This window comes from Coturnix japonica, chromosome 4, assembly GCF_054131305.1.
Source record: "Coturnix japonica strain WE chromosome 4, WE-NBRP24, whole genome shotgun sequence".
NCBI classification, from domain to species: Eukaryota; Metazoa; Chordata; class Aves; order Galliformes; family Phasianidae; genus Coturnix; species Coturnix japonica.
The window spans coordinates 75083221-75102796 of record NC_140666.1 but is presented as its reverse complement, the minus strand read 5'-3'; the positions used below and the strand labels follow the sequence as shown (position 1 = coordinate 75102796).

The window sequence follows — 19576 nt, the reverse complement described above, 5'->3', positions numbered from 1 at the left end:
GATTAGTCTTCCAGTAGCATAACTGAGACTGGTTGCCAAATCTCCAAGCAAAACATGCCTTAAAGCATGATTAAAAAAAAAACTCACAGTGGAAGTGACAACAACTCCCACTCAGGGGGCAGGTGCTCTGGCAAGAGCTGCTCCAGCTTCCCTTTGCCAGAACCAAATCCTGAATGTATTATTTTGAGGAAGGAAAAAAAAAACTCAAAATCTGACCAAGTATTCAATCTTACTGAGTAAAATTCCCCATGAAACTACTTTCCTATCTTGAAAATGCTGCCAAGCCATACTTCACTAAATATCAGTGCAAAATGACAATACTAAAATTTCATGTGTCTAGAGCATGGCTGATGGTGTTATTTGTGTTCCTCTGAAGTGATATCTGAACACTGCCAGCTAGAGTAAGTTCTAACTAGCCACAGATGCTCTACTTTATAGGACATTACCACAGTTCCATTCTGGAAACGTCCCAGAATGGTTCAAGAAAGCCTTCTCCAAAGAAATCCGCAAAATATTCACCTTGTAAAGAATTCTCTACGTATCTGAAAGAAGTTTGCAAGGGATTAAGACTTTATGTAGAATATTGATGCCACCATCATCCTGCTGCTCAAGCATCTGCACTTTTTAACGTTATACTACTGCTACATCAATAAAACAACAGTTTAATGAGAGACTAAGTGGATCCTCACATTTCAATCAAAATAACTGAAATACTGACATACTATGGGCACAAAATTAGTATAAATAGACTTTATTGAAGTCAGTACCTTCGTACTGAAGCTGAAGGTTGTGTCTACATAAGCACAAGTTGTAACATTTCACAACTTCTAAAAGGAATGTCAACAATTACAACGATCATGCATACCATGGTCGATAATCACATTTTTAGAAGCATTTTCAACCATTTCTAAAGAAATGCTTATAACATTGTTATATATAGAACTACTTTCAATAAACTGCAAAACATTGATCAGCTTTTCCAGTATGAGCTACAGTGTCAACACAAAAGGGAGGCATAAATGTTTAATTTATGAAATCAGAATGGAATATTTACTGTAAAGAAAAATTAAAAAGCTTTCAAATAAAAGGCCATTATTGAACCAAAGTGAAGAGCACAACTTGAACTTTGAATCCATTCATCTTTTAAAGCTGTCCTCTGAATAACTTCAGTTCAAAGCATAAATTCAGTACTGCGAGTATTCCTTGGACTGAAGTTTGGCAATGATGCGATCCAACTGTCTCTTTGCTTCACACTGTGGAAAATTGCTCATGTCATAATATTGAGGGGCAATTTTCACCAGCCTGTCAAAAAAGGAAAGATTGATTACTAATACTCCAGCTTTAAGATGCATCCCATACAAACTCTACAACTGACAGAAACAAATACTACCCTTTTATTTTTTTCCCCACCTTGCATTTCTGAGGTTAATGAAAGAGTACACCTTTAAGTTTAAGTGCTGCGCCCAAGTCCAAAACAAAAAAAGCACACAATTATGCCCACCTAAGTATCAGCTTGTACAAGGGGAGCAGTTCACTCTTAGCTGGTTTAAGCTTAAAAACCCAGTCAAGAGAGATACTATATTTCTGCTTCACCATTTACAGTACTTGTTCAGAAAGATTTCTGCCAAAGGATCTGAAACAGTATTATGCATTAAAATACAAAAGAAAGTATCCCATACCCCATGCTATTTGACTTTCAAGCCTTTCTATGCAAAACATTATTTCAACAACAGCTGAAAAACCTCCCATATTCACCCAGGCTTACAACTTCACTGATCAGGTATAACCTTAAAGACAGGGGAGAAGATTCAGATCTCCACTGTCCACCGAGTACAAGTGCACTCAATTCCTCGCTGTGCACCCTACTGACTAGCAGTTTTACAAGGCAGGTTCTACCAATATTACCAGAACTTTCCCTCCTGTTTTAAGAAAGCACTGAATCCTGTTCAGATCCCTACAAAAACAACAGGCACAAACTGCCACAAGCAGTTCTAGATCTTGAGGCATCTACCAGCATCTCTTCGGCACACCAAGAAGTGCTGGGACACACTCCCAAATGTAGCATCTCTAAGCAGCAACTCCAGAACTGACTTAACAAGCTCTGCAGCCAAGGGTCTCCCCACACACTGCACACAGCCTGAGCATCTGAGTTTGGTGCAGGACTCCCCAAGACCAGAAACTGGTATCCACAAAGAAAACCTTTAGTCACCTGCAAGCTCACTAGTTCATACAACTGCCGTTCCCCAAACTGTTTTTTAATACTGGATTCATGAGAAGTAGAGAGACCAGTTATGATGGGGAAAAAAAAATATAAATTAAATTACTTTTCAGTAGCTCACAACTGCTTTATGACTTTCTGCTTACCATTCAGGTTTGATGTCTGTACATGTCCGGATGTAGTTCTTCGTTGTAAGGACAAACTCATTATAAAGCACCCATTCTGGTTTGTGATCGAGAACAGTGGAAGGATGCAACTGTACCACCTGGTTATCTTTTACTGTTAAGTAATGCCCCGTTCGTTCCAAGTGTGCCACCTAAGTAACAAGAGAACAATCCATTAGCATAGAGGGCTTCAAGTAGCACTGCATCCAAAATATTTCATTGTAGCTTAGAAACCTTGTCTAAATTGAGCACATGACTTGGGCCACTTTAAGTATTTTTTTGTACACACACAATCAAGATGCCAGATGTTCCTGCTAACTGCCTTACATGTACACACTGCTATACAATTCAAACAACATATAAAAACTGTTAGCACCAAGAAGAATTATTAGTACAGCAGCAATGCAAACAGTATTGAAGGAAATACTTAAAAGACAGGTTTGTGAACACCACCATCAGCTGTGACCTAGCACAGACAACTCCTTCCAGCACAGTTTGCAGCTGCTGCTTACTGGTCCTACAGTACCTTTATTATCATTTCAAGCTTTTACTAATGCACTGCTTCAGTAGTAATTTTATTGATGGATCTGTTAGTCTACAAACTCCCCCACAGTAAGCCTGAAATAACAGTGTCAGTCCAGTTAGAAGAGGAAATTTAACATGTCCAAAAGTAAGAACAGCCTCGGTACAGCACAAGCTTCAGAGCTGAAAAATGTAGGTTCAGCAACATACTTCTGCTGTGACCTTGGTAAAAAATCAATTAACCTCCCTGACCAAGCTTCTCGCTCTGTGAAAGGGTAGAAATGTCTGCCTCACCAAGATGATCTGATACCTGAGCTCATTAAGATTTGGTAAAGCAATCAGTTGTCCTTAGAAGGATGTTCTCTGTAAGAACAGTTAATCTACAAGTACAGGTAACTAAAATTAACCTTCCAGCACTGGAAATTCAAGATGACCCTTGTAGTTATTTCATCATTTATACATACAAAAATACCATAAAAAGTTTAAGCAAAACCAGAACAGCTAAAAAGATGTGCAAAAGACACGTTTTCAATCCTATCATCATTAGCTGCTTCCCTCTAATACAGACTGTATATATCATTGCTTTTCAATTGTTTTAATTCCTACACTTACCCCCCCCTTTTTTTTTCCTTCCTCCGCAAAGCTAAATCACATTTATTAGATTAAAATCACAGGAATTCTAATCCAATACTCACCTCAAATTCCACATCAGGACACGAGCTTTGCAACAAGCTATCTACTTTCAAATGTGCCCCTCTGTTACACTTTATGACTTCCCTACCTAGGACATTCACTTTCATAATCATCAGTTTGTTCTCACCCCAGACTTTACACATTATACAGCTACTTTATTTTCAAGTCTGGAGAGCCAACATAAGCACTCCTAAAGGAAACTAATGGTGTGCTGCCCAGAACAACTCGGGCTTAATTCCATTCAGCTCAACCCAAAATTTGCAGAGTTAAAGAGCAGTCCAGCTGCAAACCAGAGCAGACTAATAACTCATCTGTTTCAGACGTGGCACAGCAGCAGTGCACGTGAGTGCTGAATTACGCTTTTTATTCTGTTTTTAACAATACATTTCATTTTTTCCAGAAGTTGAGTATATGTACACAAGTATCAGTGTTCCAGCTGCTTTTCTTCCCACAGAAGGACAATATGATCAGTTTTAGTTTTTTTCTATAAAACTGTTGTGCTGGATTTAAAAATCAATACAATTTACCTTTACCACCTCAATCACCCCCAAATATATTAAAAACAGCAAAATAACAGCATTTACGTTTCCTCAAATGCACATGACCATTTCCTTCCCTGCACAATTTGCAGTGCAGCACTCTAGTTGTGCAGTTCTGAAGTAAAAAGACTGATATATCTAATTAAGAACATTCAGAAAAACACAAAAGAAAAGCAAAGCTCTTAATTTCTAGAGTAGGAAAAAGACTAGAGTAACTCAATTAGAAAAAAGGTCCTCTTAGAACCCTAATATCACTGATCAGGCACCTTTAAGTGGTTACATACTATTAGAATTTGTTTCAATTCTGAGACAGTAACAAGCCCACAGCATTTATCCCATTTAGATGTTTCTCCCAAGTACACCTGTCAGCAGACAGAATGATACCTAATTTCAGGTTCAGTAATGGCCATGCTATAAAGAAATGCCCACAGTGAAGTGATGGCTCCACAGCAAACAGTGATAAACCAGCTACCTGCCACTACATCGTCCTGCTCACTCCTGGACAGAGCTGTTTCAGCATTGATGGCAAAGGTAATTCTGCTTCTCCTCTGAAGGTGCAAGCAGCCTGCAGGATTACAGGGCTGTAAGAATTTAGATTGGGCTCTGGAAAGCACCAAGGCTGACATAAGTGAGCAAATGAGCACGCACAGGAGACAGTGTATAAACCCATGCACCTCTGCAGCCCTGGAAGCAACCAGTTCCAATGCCTGTAAAATACAGCATGGTGGCTCCTTAGTATCAGGAAAAGGGATTTGCTCTCACCTATCCACCTTCTCTTGCTTGTAAATATACCTAGGTATCATACGGAGATATGATACAGATATAGGATCCAAGCTCTCCTTTATGCAAGGCTCTGTTGCTTGTTTTAGCCTTCAACAAGTCAATGTAACATGTTGATATGGCAGAGAATGTTAACTGTTTTCTGCTACTTTATTCAAGTACTTTATACCAAGCGTGCCTAGCAAATAGGTTCATTTTCCAGAGACACTGCTAAGAAAGTCACTAGGGACCAAACCCAAGCCTAGAGCTTCTCAAAGAATTTGTCACGTATTAACATGAAACATTTGCAAATGAGGGTGGAAATAGGAGCCAAAAGTTAAACACTACTGACTACATAATGTATGCTACATAAACACCACCCTAAAAAGATCTTAAGGATCCAAGGCAGCCCATGCATCTCTTCCTGTAACAGACTCCTCTGCAGACTGAGAAAATCCCCCCTGCTGATAATGTATAATGCTTTTTATCAGGGCAACAAATTCACACAGCCATGGAACATGCCACTGTAAAAAAGCACATTCCAGTTCCAGGTTCCCCAGTACTGTTTTCAAAGGTCATCACAATTTTATTAAGAATTGAGTCACTTTTCCACCTCTGAAGTTTTAAGTGTGCTTATATTATCCATTATATTATAGAACCCGGCCCTACCACATACTCTGAGGTAAACGTATCAAACACCGTCCAAGCTGCATGCACTTACAGAACAAAGGCTACTAATTTTGGCAGGTTGGTCTCAACAGTTTATGGAATTGATTGTTTCTCATATTTCTTCTTGAAAGAATGAATGACAGTACGTGCTGAAGAGCAACCGCTGTTGCATGGATTTCTGAAATTGTTGCTCTTACGTCATGCAACTGTGTTTCTAAAGCTATTAAAAACTGTATTCTGCATTCCTTGAGAGAAGCGAACACCATTAAATGCACTGGTGACCACCTTGATATTGTAGCTTTTTTTTAATACCTATTACACTAGGAGTCTGATTACATACAGACTTTAATATATACAAAGTAGTACCAAAACCTCAGTAGTAGCAACAATGAGATTTTAATGAGCAGCCTCAAAAATCTAACCTTTCATAAAGCACAGGTTATTGACTTTCATCTTCTGTAATAACCTGATAAAACCTGTTTAATTAAGCTGTGTTTTCCAAAAAAGGTTTCAAGCTTAGCTTGAAGACAAACGGAACAGTGTTGAGAGCAAAAACTGTTGTTTTTTGTATCCATCTTTCAAATGTTTGAGTAACTTCAGGACCTGGAACATCCTTTGGAAAGCCAAAGTACTGAGCTGTGTGAGTACTGTAGTCAAGAACTACATCAGAGCAGCAGCTGCTACTCTTTTTCTCATGTCAAACTATGTTGTTAAACCCAGGAGCTTGAAGAATCAAGATAACCAATATGTGTCCACAGACCTTACTACTTTGCTTACACAGACTACCCACTGTATATGAATACACGTTGCAAGTGCTCACACTTGCAATTCAATGCATGCTCTGTACTAAGCAGAGAAAACTGATGTGTGCATTTCATTACTCAGGTTTTCTTAAAAAGAGCCCTCAAAATGCCAGAGGATCTCTGCAAACAGAAGGCACAACATGCACACAGACTTAATTTTTAAGCCCTTTAGTTGTAGGTAAACAACATTTTCTGTTTCAGGCATTATAAACAATTTTTCTACTGAACATTGCACACAGCAACATGGAATTCATCAAAGAAGGCTCAGAGTTGAGGTCAGGTATCACAATGTCATGGAGATTAAAGAACAGAACTGTTGAAATGGCTCTGACTTCAAATACCTTCAATAGATCTACCACAGCTATCTCTTGATTCAGCTCGATAATTTTGAGTGAGGGGGTAAAATACACTTTTGCAGTAAAATCTCTCTAGAAATGTTCTCAGGCTGCTCAGTTTATTTGAGGTGGCAAAATAAAGTTTACAGCAGGATGAACTAGATGATACCCAGAAGGCCCTTCTAATCCCTATGACTCTGTCCACTTACAATTAAATGTGGTGAAGGACATCAGAGACAATGAGATTTTGGGACAGGCTCACCGAGCCACTTATGGAGAAAAAGATGCTAGAGAGGGAGAGTCTGCTACCATTTTCTTCATCATTCATCCTTGCTTGCCTCTACTAAGACATCACAGATAAAACAGCAGTCAAATAGTGGGCTGATCAGGAAAGTGAAGCCTCTACCACGGTATCAGAAATTAAATTAATCTCTGAGTATTGGATTAAGCAGTCTGGCTATTAAGGAATTTAATTCCTACTCAATTGGATAGAAGTTTTGTGGTAGGCTCAGACAGCACCAACATTACTGAGGCATGTATTAACACCGTTGAAGTACTCACACAGTCAGTTCCTCACTGATCAAGTCAGAGACTGTATTTTTCAGACTTGCAGGATTGTCTACAACTTCTGCACCAAGTCTGACTGAACATTTTACTCTGAATAACAACCAATCAATCTGTCAAAGACTAAGTGGTAATTCAGACAGCCATACACAACTGAAGTAACATTCCTCAAGTTTTGATGAGTGATAGCAACCACACTAACACTAAAAGCAATAAGAAACTAAACTGCTTCCCCTACAAAAACACACACGTACCTGCATGAAATACCCAGTAACTAATGCCTTTCTTATATTGATATAATAGTCTCGGCTGGTAAAGTCTGTGCTTCTACGAGGCAAATTAAATCTATCCATGATTCGTGACAGCTGCTGGCGTACGTTGTCTGCAGACATCAGGGACCTGTAGTTAATGAAGTTGTCATAGCACCACTGAACCGACTCATGATCTGCAATATTAAAAAACATGAATCAAAAATAAGTATTTTATCCAATAAGTAAATAAAACAGCAAGTAACTGACTGAGCAGTCAGGTGAGCCAAGAAAAGATTCCCATAACTTTTCTTTTTGTGTTTTGTTTTTTTTTTTTAAAGCAAGTGATAACAGCTCTTAGTCTATTCAGTGGATTTCCTTCATTAGATATCCTGTCTACATTATTTTCCATTCAGGAAACAAAGGAAAATTAGTGTTTCCCTCCTCCTCAACACAGTGAACACATAATCACCGATGTTTTGCTGAAATACCACAGCAATTATTTGCACATTTCACCTGTATTGCAATTTAAAAAATCATCAAAACCTGCAACATAAAATGCAACTCAACATAAAAAACACTGTAGTATTTTTAAATGTAGCACGCAACAAATAAACAGGACAGTGGTATATAAATACAAGTGACAAACCAAACCCTTAAAATTAAGCTGCTGACTAACAGTTGAAGAGGTACATAAACACACCAGCCCAATGCTAAGAGTAATGCACCTCACAGTAATTTAAGTTAAAGTAAGCAACTGGTAAAATACAACTGTGAACTTCCCATGCTTAAAGTTAATCTTTCTACTACTCGTAGCTCTATTAAGAGTTTTTATAACAATCATAAACTGTTTTTCAAGTTTATTTAACGCTGAGAAACCTAGCTATCCCTACCACTTGTATTAGTCCTCAAGTAATGCTATTCCTGTATCTGCTAGCTCAATAACCCAACAAAACCTGTCCTAACAACCCAACTTCTCTTGAACATAGAGTTGTAGAAATGCAGGTCAATTTACAAAGTTCACACAATTGGCATGATCTAAATGAGAGGACTACAAAACCACAGATCTCTGAAGCCAAGCAGTATAGGAGACTTTTTTTGAAACCAGGAAAAGAGGCTGAAGTGCATAGGCTCTTCCAGAAATGAAATACTTAGTCTCACTTAATTATGTGTTTTAAAAGCTCCCCAATTTCTGACAAAAGAATTGATATTGATAACTACATTCAGAATGTCTGAAAATGTGTGCTTATATTTAAAATATATCATTATATACACACACAGCGTGTTTGTGATATAAAAATATGTGATTCTGTTGAATGTTATACAAGGACTTTGTAGAACTTCAGACAGGGAAAAAAAAAAGGGGCAGACAAGTGAATGAATGCCTTGAAGACTGCCACCACCCAGTATTCACCAGTACGCACATTCTGTTTGCAGACAGAGCTTAACACAAAGTCCACAACAAAAATGCAAGATGACATCAATGCTACTGTATTACCTAAATCCTAATAAGGATCTGACTTGGGTTCAGGTACTGGGAAAGAGATCTTTAAGCAGCGTACAAATTCTGTTTGACTTTTAAAAACCACTGAAATCATTTTGACAAAATGTACCCAATTCATTGCAGAAGGTATTTCTGCGCCAAAATTATGCAATACAGTTATGAACTTCACTAATACAAAATATTATGGTTAAAAAGTAGCTATTTTTACTATACATTTTAAGTCTTCAAACAAACAAACAAACAACATACCATCCCCAGCAGATTAAATGCAAAACAAATTTATTGTATTTGGATGCATTTTAACTGTAAAGAGGGCTAACTATCACATGATTTTCTACTCCACATCATGTTAAAGTAGAGAATGCTGCTTCATGTTTTATATGTACCCCATATTAAATGGAGCAGATAATCATGTATTCCCCATATACCAAGCAAAGGTCTTGACTTTTCAGCCCAAGTTCTCCACATTTTGGTTCCACGTATTTTTAGAAACAGAACAACTCCAGCTGGTAGCCCTCAGAGATTTAGGCCCTGACCTCATCACATATTAAGTTACTGCCAAGGACATCAAACAGTCATTTTCCTTTGATGAATTATCTAAGGCTGGTTTCATTAAGGAAGAGAGTAACCTGAGCACGAAAGCATCGGCTCAGGAACATACATACAAGGTATCTTCAAGACCATTTGAATCCTGTTATCTAAACAGCTAACAGACCCAATCGATACGTATCTCCCTGTTGCAAGTTTTGATTATAAGTTTCTCTGCTTTTATTTTTTAAGACAGTTTGGAATACATACATTTGTGTGTTTAATCTGAAGATATTTTAGATAAACAGTGTCTGTATTGTTTTGACACAGAATTCTTACATCAAAACCAGAACAGAAAGGAGTACTAAGTTTTTACATGGGATAAAAGATTGTTGCATTTTTCATCTGTTCACAAGAAATGTAACTAGATCATAAAACATTACTTTTCATTACCAACCAGATTGAGTCATCCTTAGATTTACAGCCAGGGTAAATTACACATTCTCTGTGCTGCTCACCCTTAAAAGTTCCTGAACAATTATGCTGACTTTTCTATAATTAGCATCAGATAACAAATTTCCAATATTTCTTAATTATGGGAAAGCCTGCTTCCTTCTGTTCAAGGTTACCAACATTGATTTAAAAGCCTGGCTTGACTCCAGACTTTTTTTTTTTTTTAACATGATCTTTTTACTGGGTTTTGATTCTCTCTCCTAAAGAAAGCAGCACTTCAATAGCTCTTTTACATACGTAAAAGACATGAAGTTCTTTTGCTACAACAGGTACAAACTTACTTTGTTTGAAAGCATGGTAGACATTCAGCAACGTCAAATGATCTCCATCAATGTGGGCAAACCTCATCTTGGCTTCATCTGCTGCTTTCTTTGCTTCCGTGGGACGAACAAAACACTGTGGGACTAAACAAGGTTGGTATGGGCCCAACACAAACGCCCATATCGATGAGTCACGCATTCACAGATAGAGGAACAAGGCCTAGCTAGGTCAGTTCACAGAGCATAGGGCAGGGCAGGATGGCCTCCAACTGCATCTTGGACTGTTTACTACCTTGATTTGGTACATCAACACCTAACCACATCTGTAAGACAAGAGGGTTTCAAAGCTACAGAGTACCTGATTATTTTCATAGAATTATACGTAGGCATTAAAATCTCTATTCTGAAGGCCATCAATGTTACCTATATATACCAAAATTCTCAATAGGTCTTGGTTCAAGGCCCAGTGCTGATAGCTCTACCAGGAACTAGCGTCATATAACAGAAAGCTTGAAATGCAAGTCTGCTTTCTCAGAAAGCCTTTATCCTCCACAACGGATAAGAGCAGAAAGTAATTTTGGAGCTCTACTGCACTAACACAGTCTAAACAAGCATTAGCTTTATTACAAGTCTGCTACTAGACAGAACATACCAGTACAGTCAAGTCATCTTATCAATATGGTATTGTTATCAGCACTGGTATACAAAAGCACATGTGAATAAAAATATCAAGACTATAAGTTGTGATGGTAGCGGTAGTGGTGGAAGGTTAAACCGTCCTTTGACACTACTGGAAATAAAACCTGTGATGGCATGATCTCTGCCCACTATTATACTCCCCAAAGCCTGATTTGGTCTTATTCTGAGGTGAATAAAAAAAGTGGGTTTTAACATTCCCTTTCCAAGTACAGAACACTGAAGACCACGAAGCTTGTTACAATAATATCTGTGGTCTGTCAACATTCTTACAGGTTTGCAATTTCAATATGAATTTGCAATACATCCAAAGCAGTTATGGATCTTACTTTACAGAGATAAACTGGAGAAAAAAAGAAGGAGGCCATACTAAAGGTGTAATTTTTGAAGGTTTCAATTTCAATGAAATTAATGCTGAAGAAGCATTAATTTTGCAGCTAACACTACAAATTGTTTTCCCCAGGACTGCAGTAGCCTGCTCATAACTTAAATCCAACCTCATCTGTCCCCAGCCATTGTGTGTTCATTTTTAAATCCCATAAAATATCAAGAACCCCTACATATATACAAGTATATTGAATTGAATACTGGATGTAATTTCAGAAAAATGCAAACCGCAACAGTGAACCACATGGTATCAAATCAGGAAGTCTAATGCAGTAAATAAAATTGAAATGCAGGAGCTAAGTAAATAACCCGTGTTTTAAGTCTTCTATTTGAAAGCAAAAAAACAGACTATTTTAATTTCAAACACACTAATGAAAGTAAAAATCAGTAACAGAGTAAGCTTTGATTAGTAGCACTTGCTCTATGGAAAAGTTAGGAATGTGAAATCCCATGGCAAGACAACAGAACTCCACAGTAACTTCTAAACGAATTACAAATTTTTTATCTGCTGATTTATTCTATACTATTCCCTGCACTTTTCTGGTATCTAGTTTTCACTTTAGTCTATTACTACAAGGATTCCTATCCACATCCAGCCAATCCTTGTGTGTACTTAAGGCATTATTATTTATACTATCTACCAGATGCTGCATCACTGGTTTTAAAAAGAAAAATTTACTTGGAAAACACTCCACAAATACCAGGCTGTTTAATCTTTTTTGTAGAGTTATAGTTGCTATCTTGACAGTAACCAGCTTCAAGCCAAATGCTTTTTTAAAAGCATAAAAAAAATTACCTTAAAACAGAAAAAAATAATAGCTCGTAAAAAAACATCAATAGAAAAAGGAGTAAGACGAATCAACTGACTATAACAGATAAAAATACTAGACTTGCACATTTTCCTTTAATAGCTATTTCTGGGGTGGATAGGGAAGAGTTGGGGGCAAGAGAAAGACAGGCACCAACCTACCACCACCTCCGCAATTAAGCATACCATTAATTTAAGAAATTAAAGATTCTGCCCTGCCCATCTGCTCTGAGTCTGAACAATCATAACTCTGCAACAAACATTTTAGCTTGCTTTTTAAAAACTTTCATATAAATACACTGTAAGACTTAACCAAAGCAGATTTTGAACTCAGATTTTTTTCTAATTGTCCAAGTCAAGCACATAACCAGCAGTACAACTGCAAAGAGCCTGTTAAATAGCACACCCTGAAGACATCGCAGTAATTATGAATACAGAACATCCTGACTTTCCTAAGAACAAAATCTTGCTGCTTGTCCTAGAGAGACCAACTATAAAATGAAGTCAGTTCTATGTAAACTGAGCAATGAGATGCAAGGCTTGCTTGACAACATCTTACTCTCCAGATCTCTCTTGACAAGCAGCTGTTATGACAGGGCTATTCACTTTATGCAAGGTACAGCTGTGCACACAAATTAACTATTAAAAATATACACCCTCCCCCAAACTCTCTTTCCTTTAGAAGTAATGAATGCTCTTTAGCTTCCCAATAAAATTAATCACTAAAAATCTTATCACGTAGAAGTTTAGCAGTTCAATATAATTTGTGCTCTAATTCTTTTGGAAATACTGGCATGTATCAAAGTGCAAATAATACACTATAGAGAATAGATTTCACTGCCGTAAAAGCAGAGTGGTTAGCCAGCATTTTTAGTCCTGATTATGAAACTAAAAATAAATTTCCATTCCACTAGATCGAAATTTTCTATGAACTCAAATAAATGTATTTTAACTAAAAGTTAGTCAAAAAGTTTGATCCTATCTATGCATGCTGATTTCTTCACTTTAATGATTATTTGCTGCAGGTCTACAGGCAAACCCATAATGGATTAAATTTCTGACAAATCAGTTTTTAATAAAAATAACTTCAGATTTCTTATGCTTTTCACGCGGAAAGGTCAAACTTCCCCCAAACTCAAGATCTGCACTTTGGTATCCCTTTCCTTAATATTACCTGACAACATGGCAGTAATAGATAGGACCTCGTTAGAACAGTTGTAGTCACAACTTGCAATAACCATTTTAGCCAGTTGTGGGTCCAGTGGAAATTCAGCCATCATGGATCCCAACTCGGTCAAGTCTCCATCATCATTTAAAGCAGCCAGATAATTCAAGAGCTCTAAGGCTCTCATCAGAGTTTCAGGAGCTGAAAGAAATATTTAGGTAGTTACATTAATCAAAGTGCAATGAATAAGCAAGAATGAGAGTGCACAGATGACCTTGTTTTTCACTCTCCGTTCAGATGGCTTCCAAACACAAAACTGTTACCAAATACAATCATAAACACCCAGATATGAATCAACTAGTAGATAAAAATCACTAAAAACAGCTACTAACTGGTTCAAAGTCTCTGAATATTTGAAGAGTACTACTTTCCAAGATTCAAACAGCAGAGGCATTGTTAAATATTCACTTAGTAATATCAATTGTCTCTGACATCTTTCTTATTCGCAGAAAACAAATTGAGTACAGTCCCAGAATTTCAACCACGTACTTTAGATATCCATGTTCTTCCACAATCTGAACTTTTAAGAACTTCCCTGAAATCTGCATTTCTTAGAGCAAGAGGACAGTACACAAGAAAAAACAAAAAAAAGAATCCAGACACCTGCTAAGTTAGCATACAAACCACAAAGCACTGCACTGCATTAACAAAGAAGTTCAGTGAAACTGCTTAAATGCTTATATACGTTAAGTTTTTATTTCAAGTAGAAAAACTCAACCAGCTTTGATGTATTTATAGAAAGCCAATCTGTGAGTTTAATTTGCAACGCAACCTTGTTATTTTCAAGGTATTTCTAACATTTAATACTTTTACAAGAAAGATATAGACTAAGCCAAAAAAGCATGTATTCAGCTTTAAAATGCTAGCCAATTTTATTTACATGCAGTTAACTGATGTGCAATTAGAAAGCGTAATCAAGGTGATGAGTAAAAAATTCACTCAGCAATAGATTTTTTTAATGCACATAATTTTGCCATACCCTTGCAGTTAAGAACATTCAGTAGATTTCCACTTTCCACTGGAAGCTCTTAGGCAAACAGCGTTATTAAGAGAGTTGTTTTGTAAGACACAGCACTAAATAAACAAAGATGTTCCTTTTGGATTATGATAAAAAGTGGGAAATAACATTTTACATCATTGTATAAAATATTCAACAAAATTAAAGACTGCGGAAGTTGTCTATGCCTGTAGCAGACAAGAAAATATGGAACAAATACCTGGAGGATCCATAAAATCAAAGTGCACCAAATCGTCTATACCAAGCTTCTTGAGCTGCAACACTACAGATCCCAAGTTAGACCTCAAAATCTCAGGGTACGTGTTATCCTAAGGGAAGGAAAAAGAAAACGTACAGTACTGTGAACTTTAGTCCTTGGAGGAACAAGCATTCAAATTTTGATTTTGCTTGGCAGCACAGCAATTGGCTACTTGGATCAAGTGCTCTTACAGATGTACTCCAAAAAGAGTAATCTTACCTGCATTTCAGTTTTGTAAGCCTTCTCTGTGTACAGCCTGAAGCACTTGCCTGGTCTGGTACGACCAGCACGGCCAGCTCGCTGCTGTGCAGAAGCTTTACTAATTGCAGTCACCAAGAGAGACTCCACTCTGATACGAGGATTATATACCTATTTCAAAGTGGAATAGGAGCAGAAAAAGGAGATGAATGAATATCACTCAAGGTAAGACTTATCTCAAAATAAAGACAGCTTTAAATTTATTTTCAAATGCAACTTTGGACGAGAAAAACACAAGCTGTATGAATCTGGAAGGAAAAAACAATTTTGGCTACATAATTCTTTAAATCAGTTGACAAAAAACCTCAATAGAACTGCCTAGAAAACAGCAGTTACTTTTAATTCTTTTATTAACATCATCTCCTGCCAGGCTTCCCATCCTACTTAAATGTGTGTGTATTTTTAGATAAGAATTTCATGGCAGAACTAATGTGTCTAATTTGTTCTACAGAGTGCTAAACACACTCTTGATGCTCAAGTAATTCCACGCAAAAACAAGTTGTCTTGATACAATTATAAGGTTGAATAATTGTGTTGCAGAGGTCAGAGAAATGTAACATTAAGGTTTGAACGCAACTGTAAAATCACACTGATTATAAAGCAAGACTACTTCAAGGCCACTTGTAGACTTTCACATGCAGTCACACATAAACAGCAGCCCACCCCCAGAGTTCATGAAAAAGATGATAAAGCAAAAACAATCAACTTCAACTGAAAACATCCTCTGGTTCATGGTTTAACACCCTCCTGGTATGAACAGGCATAAACAGCAATCAAAACCTTCAGTTCTTATTACAGACAGCATTCAGCCAGAAGAGCTGCTCACAAAAAGAGTTACGCCTAAGTGATGATTACAACTCCTGTATGGAGCTGCATCACCTGTACTCACATTCTATTGTATCTCAGACCACAGAAGAGAGAAAGTCTGACAACATGCATGAGTGTTAAAGGAAAAGCCTTTAAGAAACCAAGTTGTGAAGACAGTTACCAGTAAAAGGACTCAATTAAGTTTAAAAGACTAGAATTTTGTTCTTTATTTAGTTCTTGGTTTGTCTGCAGGCAATCTACTTCAGTTTTCTGAACCCTCCCTCATGCTCCAAGAAATGCTTCATGATATGTGATTTTCAGAGCTTCGAGAGCTGCCAATAAACACTGACAAGAAAAAATACTAGCCTGGGTAATTATTTCTTCTCTCTTCTCACTTTAGAGCTAGTTTCCCATGCTAACATGATATAAACAGGTAACTTCTAGCACCTATTTCACTTACTTTCAGTAAATCAAGTAACTATGAAATTCACATTCCACACCTAACTTCAAATCCTCTTTTTTCAATTTTTAAGGCTAAAGTTCTTCTCTACTAAGCAATTTTACACTGTTCTAGCTAAGTATAAGAGAGGCATAAAATTAAGCATCAAGACTTCAATTAAGTAAGACCTGTCAAAATGTTTACAAAGAAGAATTACCTAATCGAACCAGATCAACTGATAAAGTATTTACCTTTTGTTTTGCAAAGCCAGGATCAATCACAAACACAACACCATCTATTGTTAATGATGTCTCAGCAATGTTAGTGGACACAACAACCTGTTGAAAAATAAAACAGTTGGTTTATTATTTACTCTTGGTCATGAAAATAGTCATACAGAGCCCTGATTCCCTGCAAGAATTGTCAGCAAATTTTTCTGCACCTCATCAGTAACGAGCAGAGCTCTACTCCAAAATTTTTGTTGGATCTGAAGTCAACCAGATGAAGCTGCACTGAAGTCCATCCAATTTTGCCTACTCTGCTTCTGTTCTACGTCTCCATTAACAACATTAAAAAGATAGCATTGAGGAAATAACAGAAGAGCAGATGTTTATATGAAAAACGTCTATTCAAAATTTTGCTTAGCTCCAGTACAAAATGAGACATCACACCGGTTCTCTAACATCTTCTGTTGCCTTCTAAAGTCTTTTTTTAAGCACAAAGATGGCAAGCTTGTTAAATAGTATTTTATCGAGGGTTATGTAACTGTACTTTGATGAGTCAAATCTATCCACAGATGCTCCCCTTCAGTTAGGCACTGAGGAAAGCCTTCTCTGTTTTACACTCCAGACATTAACAGCCAAAACAGATATTTGCTTATTATTTTTATACACACTGGAGCACAGTACATTTTTTCACTTGGTTCAGAATAAAGCAGTTACCAAAACATCACAGCAAAAATCCTCAAACACTGTTTAATTTCAGCTCCATCTTGTAAGAAGATGTAATCACATGTTAAAAGAAAATCTAATCTGCTGGCTTAAAAAAAAGGCTTCAAAAGGAGTTCAGGATGTCAGTTTGACCACTTGCCTTTTATTTCTTAATTTCAGAACCATCATCACAATTTTCAGTTTAGCAATTAGAATTTGATTCTCCTAAAGATTTGTTCAGAATTACAATGAAGCCAGTGGCTGGAATAGATTGATAATTCTAATGATATCCTCCTGGCCAATCACTTTGACAGTCATTATTCTTAACTCATTGCATCCAAAGTAGACTTAAGTTCTAAGCTCAGCTAGAAGCTATTAAATAACAAACGTAATATTTAGGTGGGACAAAAGGAAAAAAAAAAACAGTCTGGAATCAATATAGTGTTTCACCCTGAAACTATATGCTATTTAAAAATTCTTTTAAAAAAATTCACCTCGTTGAGGAATAACCTACAAAAAAACCAATGCAATTAACTGCTGACACAGAAGCACAATTGCACTGACACAAAAATGTTGCAAGTCATTAAATATGCAAATTAAACTCGCACTCCCATGTTAGAAGGCTGGTCAGGCCACATTCAGCTGCTGCTGCAGACTGTATTTTATCAGAAGTCTGAGCTTCTTTTGGACCTACTAAAACACAAAGCGTTCCTACCCAGGAGCTTCAAAATGAATTATAATGTGGCACTAGAAGGCTTTTGTCCTGCTTTTGATCACCAGTTTCTATGAGAACACTTCAATATTGATAACCCAATATTGTTAATATGACTAGTCCACAAAGACCCATCAATTTAAGCTGAATTTACTGGTAATGCACTCAGAATTACACAGGACTTACCAAGAGTAGAGGAAAAAAAATAGTTATAATAGTGGATCCTTTTGTATGTCCATATTACACTTGTTAACATAATATTATTTTAAAAATATAAGAAACAAAAGTAATACAGCAAGAAACCAAAGAAAAACTTAAGTTCCACAACATCTGAAGTCTAAATCAGAAACAAATCTACTTGAAAATCAGACGAAGGAAATTAGTGCTAAATTATGTAAAATAATAAATTGTAGCTAATTACCTTTAACTGCAGTTTTGCAGTTTTAACTGCACTATTGCAATTAAAGAAATGGATATGGCAAAAAGATTTCTAAATATCACATTAACAGTTTGATCCCCCAAAGATTTTCAGAGATTAAACAGCTTACTTGGAATATTAAAAAGCTACACATTAGCTAAATATTCAGATCTCCACATGTTGCCCATGCATTAACCAGTAACTCTCAAGATCCCTGCAACAAAAAATAAAGCAAGTCTGGAAATTTCATTCTGCTATCAGGAACTGCCTTGTTTAGTAATGGGCAAATTAGAAAGTAATGGGCAAAACATAAAGTAATGGGCAAAACTAAATGCTAATAGATTAGTTCCATAATGTAAGACTTGAGGTATGTATGTTATCTTGCACAAATTTCAACAGGATCACAGAAGACAGCAGTCAGATTCAATGCACCTTCTTTCCTCCTCCCAATTATAGAGTTACATGAGAACCATAAGAGAGAGAATTAGAAGGAAAAACCCTCCCTGCTCCAGGATTTACCAGTGAAAATACCACTGAAAATCCCTTAAAAATAAATTTAAAAAAAAGCACCACAAATATGATCTGAAATTCAAATTCACCCAGAAAGAATATGGTTGCTAATGCTCTCATATTTGCAGTGTTAGTTTCATGACTGCAAAAAGCATATAATCCAAAATCAGCACCAATAAGCAAAAGAAGATAATTTAGTAAGTAATCTCTTACAGAACATTAAGAAGTTGTCACTACTATTCCACATACATTGTACTGTCCAAAAAGGCAAACAACCAAGGAGTAAACCTTGCATAAAGCAGACTGTAAGATTCAGTTTCAGATGTAAAGAAAATAGTGACCTAACTTGGTAAATGCGATGGTTTCATACAGCAGTATTTTAGCCTCAAGAAGCTCTATCAGATTCCTTCAAATGTTCGGTTTTAGAGGAATATCCACACAGTTTCTCGCCTAGTTTATATATGCATTCAGGAATTGAACTATTGTAATTCTGTTAAGAACATGCACTAATGCCGTTTCTCAAGACTTTAGTTTCTCAGTCCTTTTTGACTGATGAATGAAAAGAACCGCAATTTCTTAGTTAAAATGACCCTCTAACTAGAAATCAACTAGAAATCTTGTTTTAACTTGTACCTTCCTGTAAGCCTTTTGAGAAACAGAACACGTCCAACCCCTTAGTAGGACATTAACTGGCAGGTTCATTTCCAGAAAGAACATGTCTCAATAATTAATCAGGAAAATCCCATTCCTCCACATATATCAAGTGGTCGTCAAATTCAGTATTTGCTCCAACTTCTATCCCTCAAAAGAAG

General features: G+C 36.7%; 1 protein-coding gene across 3 annotated transcripts in view; it reads right to left on the bottom strand.

The window, feature by feature from the left end:
• Nucleotides 1-735: 735 nt before the first annotated feature.
• DHX15 (DEAH-box helicase 15) overlaps nucleotides 736-19576 on the bottom strand; it is a 35858-nt gene continuing 17017 nt past the window's right edge. Inside the window, exons 7-14 of one of the 3 annotated variants that reach the window (XR_014945480.1) lie at nucleotides 16447-16533; nucleotides 14911-15060; nucleotides 14653-14761; nucleotides 13385-13576; nucleotides 10341-10642; nucleotides 7521-7711; nucleotides 2365-2534; nucleotides 736-1302 (exon numbers count right to left, since the gene is read on the bottom strand). Coding sequence is in view for 1 of the 3 variants with exons in the window: in XM_015862646.3 (XP_015718132.1) it covers nucleotides 1185-1302; nucleotides 2365-2534; nucleotides 7521-7711; nucleotides 10341-10463; nucleotides 13385-13576; nucleotides 14653-14761; nucleotides 14911-15060; nucleotides 16447-16533 (1140 nt within the window). In the remaining 2 variants the exon portion in view is untranslated. The remainder of the gene's footprint in view (nucleotides 1303-2364; nucleotides 2535-7520; nucleotides 7712-10340; nucleotides 10643-13384; nucleotides 13577-14652; nucleotides 14762-14910; nucleotides 15061-16446; nucleotides 16534-19576) is intronic. The other 2 variants (XR_014945479.1, XM_015862646.3) reach the window with 2 other exon arrangements.